Below are 15,200 nucleotides of genomic sequence, written 5' to 3' on the forward strand. Positions count from 1 at the left end.
CATACATGCAGCTTGTACTCATTCCCCTGTGGAATTTCTAATGAATTGGTACATGCTGGAATGTGTGTGTTTGTGTTGTGAATCTAACGTGAAGTTTGTTTCTGAGTAATGCTTGTTATATGCGTAGTGCTGCCATCTGTCAAGAAATAGACTGCAAAACCTCGAGGACAATTTATGTATTCCGTTGCCAACTGTAAGGCCTGATTTCACGTATCTGTTCTCTAAGCACCGATCACAAGTTTCACATTAATGATTAATGGAATAAAACTATCGATATATTCTGTATTTTCAGGGAAGGGTTTGGGGAAAGAAGAATCATTACAAACATTCTGCTTGCACATTAGGTAAAAATGATTTTAACTCAGAACTTTTTATGTCCCGAATAACATTAAGAGGGAAAAAATGATTGGCAAATAACTTCATTGACGTATTTAATTATGAAATATTTCAACTTTTGACCCTTTTAAAAAACGTTTTAATTCAATCCTATGTTTATTAAGGACCATTCAAGTATTACGTCAGCAGATTTTTAGCTATTTTTGACCCTCCACCCCGTCGGCAAAATTTTGTCAGTTCCACCCCTACCTCCTAACACTCATCTGGATCTGAGAAGGGGCAAGAGCCTTCTTCCCCACCAAGACAATCAAAAATTCATTTTTTTTTATGGAAAAATATTTGAACAAAATACGTTTATATGTTATTCTCATAAATTTGTTAATTTCAATGCTATTTGAAGGCTAAGAAAAATGTTCGCCACTTGTGTGAACGAAACGTCGGAAGACAAAAACTTTACTTCACGTAAGCCAAAAAACCCAAAAATTTTCTTTTTTAGATTTAATTCTAATACAGATTCAAACTTTCTGATAATATGTATGCACGCACTAACATAAAATATCTGCATCGTGAGCTGAACTTTTGCACCAATCATCATCAGAATTACTGTCACTAGGACCTGTTAACTCATGTCCACCTTGGAATCTTTCTTCAGATGTACCTATGCTTCTCTTTCTGAAATTCTTGGAACCATTTCATATGAAATGAAAGGTTCAGCCAAAATAGAAAATGCATTGAAAGAAGAAAAGTTGACCTATGTTTTCAGAGCATGCGTTCTTTCAGAGCAAGACTCATCAAGCTGAACAGTCTGAGAGATTATCTTTTCCATCTGCATGTATCAGACTCAGAAATAAGCTGACCAAATCACAAATGGATGAAGTCACAAACTCGAGTGGGTTGCGTCAACATGAGCTTTATAGTGGACTAAAGCTGGCATTGGTTGTGTTACATGCTGGAAAATAAAAAGATCAGCATATCTCTTATCTTCTTCATATTCTCATTTATACAATTTTGAAGCTATTCATTTTAGCCTTCAATCAGTTTTTGTATTTTTTTATAGCATCCCTTGGTGTTATAAAAAAATTTATCTTTAAATTTTGGCAGAAGTTGGAATGAATCTAACAATTTTCTCATAGAAAGCTATGGGAAATCATGTTCGGTTAATGAAGTGATTCCGGAACAGTCATTACTGAGGTATCACTAATACTAAAATACAATATATCATTATTAAATTTGATTGTTAGTATCATGACATCAAAAATCTTTTGGTTGACAGTTTTTTTAATATTTATTTAAATAAAAATCAATATTAAATAAAATAATTAAAATTCAATAACACCAATAATTTTATTTTGAATTAAAAATTGCAATTTTATTTATAATTTTTATGAATTTTAGAAAAATTGATATTCGGCCGGAGTATTTGGCACTATTCGTTCCATCCCTAACCTGGATAACTGTTAATGGGGCCACCCTGTATACTGTAGATCTCATATGAAAAAAGTCTCAAAATATGGATTTGATGAAAAAGATTTATTTCATTAGCATTTGCAGTCGTTTCTTCTTCGTGGAAATGGTATGACATCTCTGATGTTGGGTATACCTAAAATACTTTGCAAAAGTCTGTCAAATCCAATTCCAAAACCCCCATGAGGCACACCTCCATATTTTCTCAAGTCCAGATACCTATAAAAAGCAAAATTAACAGAATCTATCATTGATATATTTGACAATTTTGAAACATCACTAAAGTGTAGACATAATGTAACTGCATAAAGTTTTGTTCAGTTTTTATCTATTAATGGGACACATTAACTATTCCATGAAACAAACATTTATTTGGTTTATGATGCCATAGCTGCTAACTTTGCAGAATGAAAATTAGGGGCATTTTTGCATGGATCCAGAAATTTCATTAAAAAATAAACATAAAGGGGATTTTTTTATTAATAAAAGTAAAATTGTAATGATTTTTTTCCCTTTGCAAAAATGAAACATCGCTCAAGCCACCACTGATTAGTGCCAAGTTACCAGTCATTGCCAAACAGTAGGTTGAATTACCTTACTCTCAAATCAAATAATGCAAACAAAAAATTGTCATCAGGGCCCGAAACTTTAGAGGATGTATAGAAGCCTAACCACCTCTAGGCCGGAAAGTGACATGGTCAAAGTATATACTAGTCATCTCGCCAATTTTGGATGCTAAAAAGACAAATTGATGCTGGCTGCTTGGCAAAATTCGTCCTTTTTTGCGATTTCATGCAATGGCAACAATTTATATTACGTCTATAAGATTAGCTCAGGCTATTAAAGACAAAAGCAACAGTCTTTTACTGAGTAAATTCTTCGGGAATAACCTCCCCCCCCACCCCCCCAAAAGTAGAGATTTTTTACAATCACCGTCGAAATTTGGGAGAAGTAAGAATTTTTCCAGAGTATGGGAAATGGAGTAGAAATTTGGGAGACTTCGCAGCTATGTAATGTCAATGCCTTATGTACCAACACCAATCATCTCCAACACCAGTTATAAAGTATACTACTGATTGTGTTTGTGGCAAACACTTGGAGCATGGAAAAATTGCGTGTGTGTTACATTGGAGACTCCTTGGATGTCTTCACACACTTTGCACTATACGTCATACAAACCTCTGACAATGGAAACCATTTTGTACAGTGCAATTGCTCAAAAGATTTTATTTTCTGATACACATCTTGTCCAACAAGCATCACAGTGGACTCTCGCTAATCCGGAAAATATCAGACCAGGGTTATACTGGGAAACAGGGAAACACAGTTGAAAAACCCACAATTTTAATAATGTAAACTTCTATTCACAGACACACATACAGGCCCAGATTTCCGCATAGTCAAGTAAGGCAGTGACCAGATCCCCGTAATTCTGAAACCACACAATTCAAACAATATATACACTGATACAAATACAAATACCACGCCACAACAGGCAAATTGCCCAACGAGGTGGCTGACTTAAGAACATCATGGATCCCCAAGCCATTTTTTGGATTCCCTACCTGCTACTGCTACACCACACATGCACCCCCCCCCCCCGCGAAACCCCCCAACGAACCGGTACATGCGGGAATGTGCGTGTACATTCCTCCATTTTAAGAAGATTTACGTGTATCGCAAGAGCAAAGATGTCATAGGGTCGAGAGCATTTTACTAGCTTTTAGCTATTGCTCTCTTCCCTGTCCCAGCTTTCTTCACCATATTATGAATTAACTATTTTCTACCGTGTCCTTTCAAACATTTTTTTCCTTCTCTTTGCATTTTCTGTCAAATATTGTAAATATGTAATTTAATTGTAAACTCTAATTTGTATAGCATTATTGAAATTGACTGGGGACAAATAAATTATGTTATGTTATGTTATGTACGTGTAGTGCAACCTGACGTAAAGTTTGTTTCTGTGTAATGATTGTTATGTGTAGTGCTGTCATCTGCCCCCAGTTTTTCTAACTATGAGTGAAGTGTTATGATTGAACGATTTATCGTTGTAGGACTGTTGCTCTCTGTGGCGAGACTTTTTAACGGGGAGATCGGCTCGCATTTGCGCCTTGAAGTTGGGAACCACAGAAAACCAACTTTAGCCGACCACCACTGTGGGGTTCGAATCCGGATCCTCGCATCACGAGTCCGGCACTATAACCACTCAACCACCACAGCGGCAAATGTGCCAGAATAACTGGTACCACTTGCAAATAAAGGAGAAATGCAACCAATAAACGTAAATCAATGCGGCCAGCAGCACCTATACAGGCTGTCCCAAATTGTTTGCACAGCAAATATGTCTGTAACTGTTGACTTTAAAAATACAATTATTTCAATTACAAAAAGTTTTCAAATGACGTGCAGTTACTTAAAACCTCAAAATTTGTTTGAGGGGTCGTATATATGGAAAAAATAAAGAAATTGACTTTTTATACAGTCCCTGTGTGCCCCAAAACCGAATTACAGAGTTATTGCCCAGTCCCTCCTGATGCCAACAACAAAAAAAATTCCACGTTTCTAAGTGCAATATTCACTAAGATATTCGAATACAAGAAACGGAGGAAAGTTGGGGAGAAACCGCTTTAAATATGGAAAACCATTTTACCTGCATTTAATGCTCTTCTTTCTCAAATTTCCTCCATTTTTTTAATTTGAATATATCGGTGAATATTGCACTTAGAAACATGGAATTTTTTGTTGGCTTCAAAGGATACAGGGCAACAACTTTCTAATTTGGTTTTGGGGTGCACAGGGACTGTATAAAAGTTAATTTCTTCATTTTAATAACTATACATTCCTCTTGAAATATGAATGACCTATCTGAGTACACATTATGAAAACTTTTTCTAATTGGAAGTATACCCCTAGAATCAATGGTTTGCCAGTAAAATGCCATACCCTCTGTTTGCTATACACCCTATGTATATATAGGTGGGTGTACCAGTTTTTCTGGCACTTCGGTGTATTCATTGACTAACGAACCATCTTTGACCTTAGTTTCAAGCAGACCCCCCCCCCCCCATGTCAATCAAGCCCTGGACACACAATAACATGTTTTCCCCCCTTCTACACATGGAGGGAGCAAGCCTGAAAATGCTGTATTACTGGAATAACACACAGTCGCATTATGGAGAGTGCTGGAATTGTCTTTGGGTTCCCATCGCATTCCTGTCTGTATCCGCATATGTAAAATGCATGTCTGTTTTCTGATTTGTGACACTGTGACACAATACATACTTTCTGAAATCCATGGCAGATATGAAGACAAGTGCAAAAACACCAGTATGCTTAACATGTTCCCTCCACAAGAGGGGGAAGTAGGGCTGCCATTGCTCTAGTCTGGTGGTGGGAGAAATCCCATTTCAAATGGAAATCCCAATCATACTTATTTAGAGGGGCCTGGAGAAAACTTTTAGGCTAGGGGCCTAGCTGCATGACGTTATAACTCTTAAAATGAATGTTCTTCAGTGCTCAACTGTATGAGTCACGACCATGTATTATTTGATGAAAACTGCTTGCTTACAGGTGCTCTATCATCCCTTAAAGTTCAGCCCCATAGTTTCGCTTTAAGAGTGTATTAATTTACAAGATACAGCAGACTCACTTATGCAGCACATACAAAATCAGGGAATGTCAGATTACCAAAATAGCCAGATTACTGGAAGTTTACTTGAAAAAGCCCATTTAAATAATATAAACTTCTGTGCATAGACGTGCAGTGGCATGTTTTCCCTCCACTACGGCTCTAAGAAAAATGCAGGATTATTCACAGTTTACTATATTGCAATTAATATTGTCCCTTTCGATTCTTTGGTTTTTTCTCAAAAATCCAGGAAAGCAATAAATAATGAACTCAGTCACTGTCTTACCATGATAGGGAATTGTAGATATCAAGTGATTGTAGTTTCTCACTCAATTTATCGACAGAGTCCTCTCTCAAACTTCCACCGCAAATTTCTCCTCCAAATGGTGCGAGAATGTCGAAACAATATGCCTATTACGTACAACACAGACAAAAAAATTAATTCATTGATGTGAATCATTTTTCAGCCAATTACAAAATAGTAAAATTTCTATCTTTTTTCAAATCACTGCTATTAAATTTAGAAAAATAAGTTGTCTCAGCACCATCAATTTTCGATGATTTTTCAGTAATTTTGCTAAAAAAAAAAGAAGAGAAAAATCCAGATTAATAGAAAGGTTAATTAATAATCCAGGTTAAGCCATTAAAATCATTGAACTGAGCATAAGATGCTAATTGCAAATTTTAATTGTTTAAACCAATGTTCTTCAACCTTTTTACAACTGAGGAATGGTGAAAGTACTTGAACAATATCACATACCAGTGAAATGAAAGAAATAATTTACAAACTGGTAAAAAAAATTATTTAAGGCCATTAAAAAACACATAAATAGGAAGAAAAATTTGAGGGCCGGAAAAAATTAAACAAATAGAGATAATGTGAGGACTGGCAAAAAATAAATACATAGCTGCCAACTTTTGAAAATGAAAATTCGGGAGATTTTCGCGCAAACCCGTATTTTATGCTAAAACCACTCTCTAATAAATACAATAGGGATTTTTCCAAATAAAATAGGGATTTTTCAAACATAAAAGTTAAAGCGTAGGGAATAAAATCCCTACTCAAAAACTGAAGTCAAATTAAAATAGGGATTTTACACACATGGAAGTTAAACCCTTGGGAATAAAATTCCTACGCAAAAAACAATTGAAATTGGAGGCCAAAACTTCAATGATGTAAAAATAAATATTGTGTTCAATCAGAAACGCTGTGAACAAACATTCTGCGCGAATGACCCCAAATCTCTGTGGCGAGACTTTTTAACGAATAGATCGGCTCACATTTGCATCTTGAAGTTGGGAACCACAGAAAAACAACTTCAGCTGGTGGGATGGTTTCAAGGACTGGCAAAAAATAAATAAAAAGGAGAAATAATTTAAAGGAGAAATAATTGGGACAAAAAACTTGTGGAATAGAGAAATAATTTGAAAAGTAGCAAAAATAAATAGGAAAAATATTCTAAGGACCAATAAAAAATAAGTAAAGAGGAGAAATAATTGAAGGACCAGCAAAAAATAAAAAAGGGAGATAATTTGAAAAGCTGCAAAAAAAGAAAAGAAATAGGTCAAACATTTACGAATTGGCGGAAAAAAAAAAGAAAAGAAAAACAGGACAAATAATTTAAGAACCAACAAAAAATAAATAAAAGAAATAATAGAGAACCAGTAAATAAAAAATAAAATAAATTATTTGCAGACTGGTAAAAAATAAATAGGAGAAATAATTTGAGGACCAGTAAAAAATAAATAAATAGGAGAAATAATTTGATGACGGCAGACTGCAAAAAAAACAAATGAATAGCGCAAAAGGTCGGAGGTACACCAGGGTGTAGAAGTTTGAAAAAATTGATTAATACAAGAAAAAACTAGTAGACTGGCAAAAAATGAATAAGAAAAGTAATTTGAAGACTGCCACAAAATAAATAAGTAGGAGAAATAATTGGTTAACCAGTAAAAAATAAATAAATAGGAAAAACAATTGGCGGACCCACAAAAAATATAAATAGAAGAAAGTGAAAATTACATTGGATCCCGTGTGCTTATAACATTTTTCAAAACTATCATGAAAAAACGTATCAGCAGGTAAACACTTTAAACGAGAACTCTCAACAAGTATTAGTAATAGTTAGGACCATGAAAATAAGTCATACCAAGCGTACCATTGTAATTTGTGGACAAAAAATACATGAGCATAAGTAATTTATATACCTACTACCTATAATACGCAGAGCTGCCCAGTTTTCCTCAATTAATGAGAGAATTGAAAAAGTGACTAACCATTCATTATAAAGGAATAAACTATTATACATAATATTTTGCAGCATTAAAGAAGAAGTGATAAACCATTGTAAAGGCATATGCATGTCTGTAGCGCATTGCTAGGGAACCAAGGTAACCAAAGTAAACATTAGGAAAGTGATTTTTGAGGCCCCAGGAACCGTTGTCGCCCAATAGGTATTTGCCCAGCTGACAAACTTTTAAAATAGCCTATCTTTCAATTCGGGCCCTGTTTGGTATATATGCAAAATTTGGTGATGATTGATCTAAAATTGTAGTTTGTATAGAGAACACACAGATAATATATATATAGATTGGCAAACAGAAGTAAAATCCAATATACAGATGGCATAAAATTTAATAGCGCTGCAATTATGCAGTTGCTATACGAATTGGGCAAAACATTTCATGGACTGGAAATTCCAATAGACCAACAGTTAAAGACACTGATTTTAAACCACTGCTCTTCAACTTCTGGTCTGCAGACCAGTCTTCATCCACGACACATTTCACCAAATTCATATGACACTACATGATTGGGGGAACAGTTATGTGGGTGAATAGGATTTTTTAGAACCTTCTGTAAAAAGATTTGTTCAGCCATGTCAGTACAATAAAATTCCCCTTAGCAGCCACCTCTCTTTTATGGCCAAATAATAATTTCCCTTGTATAATAAAAATATGCATTTCACACGCGTGATTTACAATCATCCTCATGGATGAAGTTTTTTCTTTGTCCCAGTGTTTGTAAAAGAGGGGCTAACTGGAATAAAAACCAAACAGAGAAATCAAGTGGAAGTTAATACAGTGCTTCATATCTCCAAAATAATGCTGGAGCTACGTACATAAAATTTTCCAACAAAGAAGCAGTGGATGTTGAACAAAGCAAAAATCTTAAATAAAAAACGGAGAAACTTTGGATAAAAGTGATTTATTAAATAAAATACAATCTATCTATTCTTTTTTTATATTTCTGTCTTAGTCATCAGCAGATTCATGAACCATTTCTCTCATTTGTGCCGGTGTGCAAAATTGTTCACCTATTTTCACCAGTATGAAGGTATGAAAAGGTTGAAGAACATGACGAACACTGGTTTGAGAAGGTCGGCAAAATCATTTTAGTAAAAAGAAATTTGGAGAATAAGCTGTAGGATCCCCAACAACTTGGGAAATCACTGAAAAATCTAAAATATTTGGCAGGGATGAAAGTATTTGGTAAAAGTCAGGGAAAAGTTCTGAGAAGGGGAAAAAACAAACTCTCTAAAAACAAATATTCAAAATTTCCAAAGTTAAGATTTTGAATTATATTTATTTCTTCTGGAGTTTTGGTCATGATCAAGCTGATTTTGCTGGCAACCCGAGCTGTCTCGAGCCAAAAATAAATTTTTAGATAGGCATCCCGTTCACAAATTGATAGTATCAGAGTGATATGAGGAAGAAGGCTGGCCTAATGCAGATACAGCAGGAATGTTTGATAGTGACAGAGCAAAAAATTTAAATTCGCTTATAACAAGAAGGCTGTTACAACAGTTTTACCCACATTAGTGCATGTGAGCTCGCATTATAAGATTTTCACTGTAGTTTTAGTGGATTCTAATCGTCACACTTTTTTGGCACAGTTTTGTTTCAATGCTTTATTATTTTTTCATGTCTGTTTTTTTCACAGCTGTCGGTAGTCAGCTTGATCAAGTGGTGCCACACCTTCCCCCCCCCCTTTTCTCAATTTTCACCTTTCTTTTCTTTGCTTCAAACCAAGCACAACTCTGGTCTATTGCCATGGGCAATTTACTACTGAATGAGTTATGCTGGAAGCGTGCGTGTGTACCTGATAACCTGAGCACGCATATCTGGCATTGCGCATGAATTTTTATTGCTGCCCTATTTTAACCTATTGCTTCCTCTGCGCCCGAGTGGCATGGTTGTAAGATGCTTGTCTACCACCGTGAAGGCTGCTGTAGCGGTCCCGGGTTCGAATCCGAGGGAAGGATAATAGATAAGATATTTTCCCTAATGAGCTTGAGGCGACCACCGATAAACAGTGTCTTCATTTTGAACCAGTCTCATTAATGGCAGGAAACTGCGATATAGCGATATGGCCAGAGAGATGGTGTTTGGTGAAGTAGTTGCCCCCTGTGAAATATTCTTTTTTCTCCTTTGCTTTGACAAAAAAACAGAAAAAGTTGTTCAGATTGAAGAGATGGTATTTTTTTGGCCTGAAATATACTGAGAAATTGAATTTTCTGGATGTTAATGCTGAAACTGATATTTGGAAAGAAAAGTGATTTGCCTCCACCGGGAATCGAACCCCAAGGGAGGCTGCTATGACTCCACTCAGCACTTCACACTACTAATGCGTGTTATGAGGAATTGAAAAGTGTGTCTCATGTGTATTGGTTAGCACACTTGTCCTGTATGTAAGGGGTTCGATTCCCGGTGGAGGCAAATCACTTTTCTTTCCAAATATCAGTTTCGGCATTAACATCCAGAAAATTCAATTTCTCAGTTCAGATTGTTTGAGACACTCCAATAGCTGTGATTTTTTGATTCAATTGATTCAATTCTGACAAATACGTTACTCAACATTCATCTTTAGAATGCAAAGAATTTCTTCAAAAAAGAAACAGAGTACATCGCCAAAGAAAATAAAAGAAAAATTATTTTGAGTAATTTCTCACCGATCCGCTTCCATTTTCTTTCATATAAAATGGTTTTATGGATGCTGGAAACATAGTCACTACCACTGGCATTCCGCCACAATGCTTGACCAGAGAATTTTTAACATCTGCTGAAAAATCTTCCCCGTTCTAAAATTAAACAACAAAAATTCTATTTCCCATTCAACCAGAAATAATATTGAATTTTTAATATTTTATGTATTTTCATTTTATTATCACTTTAATTAAACGCTTATAGATTATTCTCACGAAATTAAAACTTACAGAGACGATTGGCAACTATGCATAATAACAGGTGATCACATGCATAATCACTGATTTATAACAATATATACATATAATAGAGACAATCAAAGCTGTCGAAAGTGTTTCAAATGTGTAAGTGCTTGTATTGAGCTTTGTATTTCTAAATGAGTAGGAGATAATGATTTTTTTTTAAATCAGTTATGAGGTGCTCGGACCTGTGCTATAGATTACAGTGGATTTTGAGAACTCACAGCACTCTCAGCTTCAATGCCACTGAAGATAATATAAGAAAGAAAATGGGAAAATGTCCTACTTTTTCCTCCATAGAAAGAGAGGGCATTATCATTGGAAAAGTTAACCTTGTCTTATGATGCCGGCCATGGAACGAATTACTGATGCAAGTCGGGGTGTCACTGTAAATCAAAAATATTATTCAGTTTCAGTGGACAGTGTAGTGCGATGGCGAATTCAGCAAGTTTAATTTTCATCCGATGTGGTTTCCATACCACAGTGTACTTCCCTCTTCACAGCATATTTTCTTTTTTATTATTATTTTCTATCTTTTTGTCTGGCAACACTGTCATTGATACACAAAGACGGCATTTCTGTCTCGTCATTTTCTCGTGCTCATGTCTCATAAACATGTAACTGTTTTTTTTTTGTTTCTAGTAAAGTTTGTTATTTTAACCTTTTAAAAGATTTGAGTCTCATTTCTCCCTTACAACAGTATAAATATTTTCCCACCCTCCATGTTTTCTTGAAACCCTCCCCACCCCATGATATTTTGAAGCTCTCCCAATAATTTCAGTAACTTTATGCTTATGTACATAAAACTTAAATAACTACATAGTTAGGCTTCCCAGCAATGAATTCTCTCACCACAGAGAGCAACAGGCGTACAACGATACAATTATTTAATCATTACACTTCACTCACAGTTAGAAAAACTGATGGCAGATGGCGGCACTACACATAACAAGCATTATACAGAAAAAAACTTCACATCAGGTTCACTACACACACATGCACATTCTGACATGTACCAATTCATTAGAAGTTCAGTAGAGGAATGTGGACGAAGTACATGTGTGGTTTAAGTAGTAGCAATGAATTTTGACACAACCACCTCTTAAGGGGAAAATAGGAAGTAAATTTCCTCTGTGGTCATAGACCAGTAGCCTGTATATGGTTCAGGGTTGGGTTTTTGATGTCAAAAACTGGTTTAAACTGTCAAAACAGTCAAAAACCATCAAAAACCTAAATGAATGTTTTAAATAATATTTTGAACACAATAGGTTGATAACATGATACCTATTTTCTTTATACATTGAGTTTTATTTTTAAACACTAATTTATTATAATTAAAACAAAATATTGATTAGAATTTGAAATTTTGAGAATTTTTCGACATACAGATTATATATAATTTTGTGGTCCATTTTATATGAACTACCGATTACCCGTGTTCAATTCGCTAAGTGAAATAGAGCTGTTCATTTAAAATATGTGATAGGGCATCAGCATTAGGTTTTTGGCTTCAGAAACCAACAAAAACTTATTTACTTACGTATTAAAATAGTCAAAGGCTTTTGATGTAACAGCGTCACAAATCTGTCTCAAAAACCTGCCAAAACTGATACAGTTAGTAAGATAATTCTAGTTTTCAGAGATCGGTGGTGAGATCTCAGTCGTGATCACCTTGAATTATATATTGCTTCTATTGTACATGAAATTTTAGGATATCTGTGTTTGATGCAATCGAGTGTGTGATAAATTCCTCAAATCTTTATTTGGCAGTGTTGCTCTCAAGCTTCAGAAGTTTCTGATATTTTCAAATAAAGGCATTCTATATTTTGAGCTTGTTTCGACATTGATGCTTTGAAGTATGATTAGAAGCAAGTAAGATTTTTGACCCATGCATTTTGGAGGAAAAAAAACGTGTGGAGACGTTGCTTTGCATTCTACAACAATGAATGGTACTACTTTTACTACTTCATCGTATAGATTCATCTCATACACATTCTTCAATAGCATTTCTAACAAATTGGTACATGCTGGAATGTGTGTTCTGAGTGTATGTATGTGCGGTCTTCAGGACAATGATAAAAGGGAAGTTGTCAAACAATAAATGACATTTTTAAACTATTCAAATCTTTGTAAATAATATAAATATGGTGTTTCCTGAGGTGCAACATGACATATTTTTTTTAAATATTGACAACACATTTTTTTGTCATGCAATAGCATTTAGGGTGTTCATTTGCTTAATATAAGATACCAAAATTTTTTTCTGGATATTTAAATGCTTGCCAATTAAAGGATTAAAGAAAAGATTGGATTGCAGTAGAGATTTTAGCACTCACCTTAATCGAATGATTATACTTTGTTTGCAGTAACTCAACTGCTTCAGAATAAGTCATGCTATTTACGAAAGAAACAGAAATGTTTCAAATTAAGCAGGTCTATATATATACACATATACACTGCTGGCCACCCAAATTGCAACACCAAGAAAGACAAGAGATATCGCAACAATATTTATTTTGTAGATAACATGTTGACCAAGCATCAAATGATTAAATTTATAGACTTCTGTGAAGTGTGGTTCCTGCCAAAATCAGTAGCCAGAGTAGCCGCCATTGTTGGAGATCACCGCTGCCACACGCCTCGGCATTGATTCAAAGAGACTTTGGATGTGTTCTTGGGGTACAGCAGACCAAGCAGCTTCCACGCGTTGCCAAAGTTGATCTGGTGTGGCAGCTGGGGATGTAATCTGGGTCAATCGTTGAGCAACCATGGACCACATGTTTTCTATCGGCGAAAGATCAGGAGAGCGAGCTGGCCAGGGAAGCAATTCAATCTGGCGATTGACGAAGAACCTTTGGACAATGCGTGCCACGTGTGGTCGCGCATTATCCTGTTGAAATATGGCTGTGGGCAAGCCCTGAAGGTAAGGAAGGACAACTGGCTCCAACACCTCGGAGACGTAGCGCTGGCTTTTTAAAGTTTGAGCGATCCGTCACTGCCATACGCACAATACGCCTGTCATCACGTGAAGTGGTGCACTGAGGTGGATGCGATCGAACACGTCGGTCCGCCGTACCCTCCTGCATCCAACGATCACATATCCGCATTACAGTTGTTTGGTTTCGTCCAACACGACTACCGATTTCCCTGAAAGATAATCCACAATCTCGGTAGGCCACTATCCTTCCTCTGTCGAACTCGGATACTTGATCAAAAGATGATCACTGTTTTCTACGACGCATAATTGATTGTTTTTTTGAAAAAACCACAAGAAAAACACAATTGCCGTACTTCAAATCGTTGAAATCTCCAAGCCTTAAATAGCGCTTTGAAGTGGCGCCACAGGCGCGCGTGATGTGCGTCTGAGCTGAAATTCTAATCATTTGCATATCTCACCTCCGCTAATGCATGTTGTAAATTTCATATTATTTGCATGCTTCCTTCAGGGTGTTGCATTTACGGTGGCCAGCAGTGTATATATACAGGGTACATCTAACTCATAAGTACAGCTAACTCATCAAACTGTAAATTACTGTCAAACTGCTGATTCTAGAGGAATACTTCGAATTAATAAAAGTATGCAAATAACATGTAGAACTCGTATAGGTCATTCATGTTGCAAGAGTTGTATAGTTACCGAAATAAAAAAAATTAACCTTGCATACAACCCCCTGTCCTTAAAAAATTGTTGCCTTGTCTTTCCTGGGGGTCAACAAAAGGAATTATACATTTCTAAGTACAATATTCGCTGAGATATTTGAATTAAAAAAACTGGCAAAAAAAACAGCATGAACCAGGGATGGATCTATTGTGTGGGGGGGGGGGGGGCGGCATGAAATATGCAATAATTCACGAAATTTTCGGAAATTACATGATAGTATTGCAACAAGAAATTAAAGAACAAACTCAAGAAAACTTCAACTAAAAAATGGGTAAAACCGGAAAAAGTTTCAAAAACATTGGAATGGAGGAAAAAAACAGAAAATACAGAACAAAGTAGGGAACATATGGTCATCCCATTACGAGACTATTTTTAAAACTACCCCTCCCAACAGCGAGCTTTAGATCCGCCCCTGGCATAAACTAATCAAAAATGTTTTTTCCCAATTTTTCTCAGTTTTCCGAATTCCAATACCTTAGCGAATATTTCACATTGCACTTTGCTGGCTTCAGGAGATACAGGGTAACAACTTTCTAATTGGGTTTTGACGACCCAGTGTCCATACAAAACGTTAATTTTTTATTTTAATAACTATACAACCTCTTGCAATATGAATGCTGTATCTAAAATTTGCACGATATTTGGATACTTTTTCTAATTGAAAGTATGTTTCTATGTAATTGTTTTTTTGTATGTTTGTATGTTTCTAAGGTTTGTCAGTAATTTGTGGTGCATGCTGTTAGCTATGCACCTTGTACAATATAAAGATCTAGAGAAAACTTGTGTGCTCTTGATAATACTGAAATAAAACCTTTGTATCATAATCTGTCTCATATTTCATGTATTTTCTGTTATGAAAGAGACAATTTCGGTTTTGAAATTATTG

The 15,200-nt window shown here is 35.5% G+C and overlaps 1 protein-coding gene across 2 annotated transcripts in view; it reads right to left on the reverse strand.

Moving 5' to 3' along the window:
• Nucleotides 1-1,851: 1,851 nt before the first annotated feature.
• AsnRS-m (asparagine--tRNA ligase, mitochondrial) overlaps nt 1,852-15,200 on the reverse strand; it is a 45,674-nt gene continuing 32,325 nt past the window's right edge. The window contains exons 9-12 of one of the 2 annotated variants that reach the window (XM_089255852.1): nt 12,990-13,047; nt 10,381-10,509; nt 5,715-5,839; nt 1,852-2,019 (exon numbers count right to left, since the gene is read on the reverse strand). In XM_089255852.1, coding sequence (XP_089111978.1) covers nt 1,875-2,019; nt 5,715-5,839; nt 10,381-10,509; nt 12,990-13,047 — 457 coding nt within the window. In that variant the 3' untranslated portion in view covers nt 1,852-1,874. The remainder of the gene's footprint in view (nt 2,020-5,714; nt 5,840-10,380; nt 10,510-12,989; nt 13,048-15,200) is intronic. The other variant, XM_089255853.1, reaches the window with a different exon arrangement.

Source organism: Pholcus phalangioides, unplaced genomic scaffold (genome assembly GCF_987345545.1).
Source record: "Pholcus phalangioides strain wild (caught in Gottingen) unplaced genomic scaffold, Ppha-v1.0 ptg000172l_1, whole genome shotgun sequence".
NCBI lineage: Eukaryota > Metazoa > Arthropoda > Arachnida > Araneae > Pholcidae > Pholcus > Pholcus phalangioides.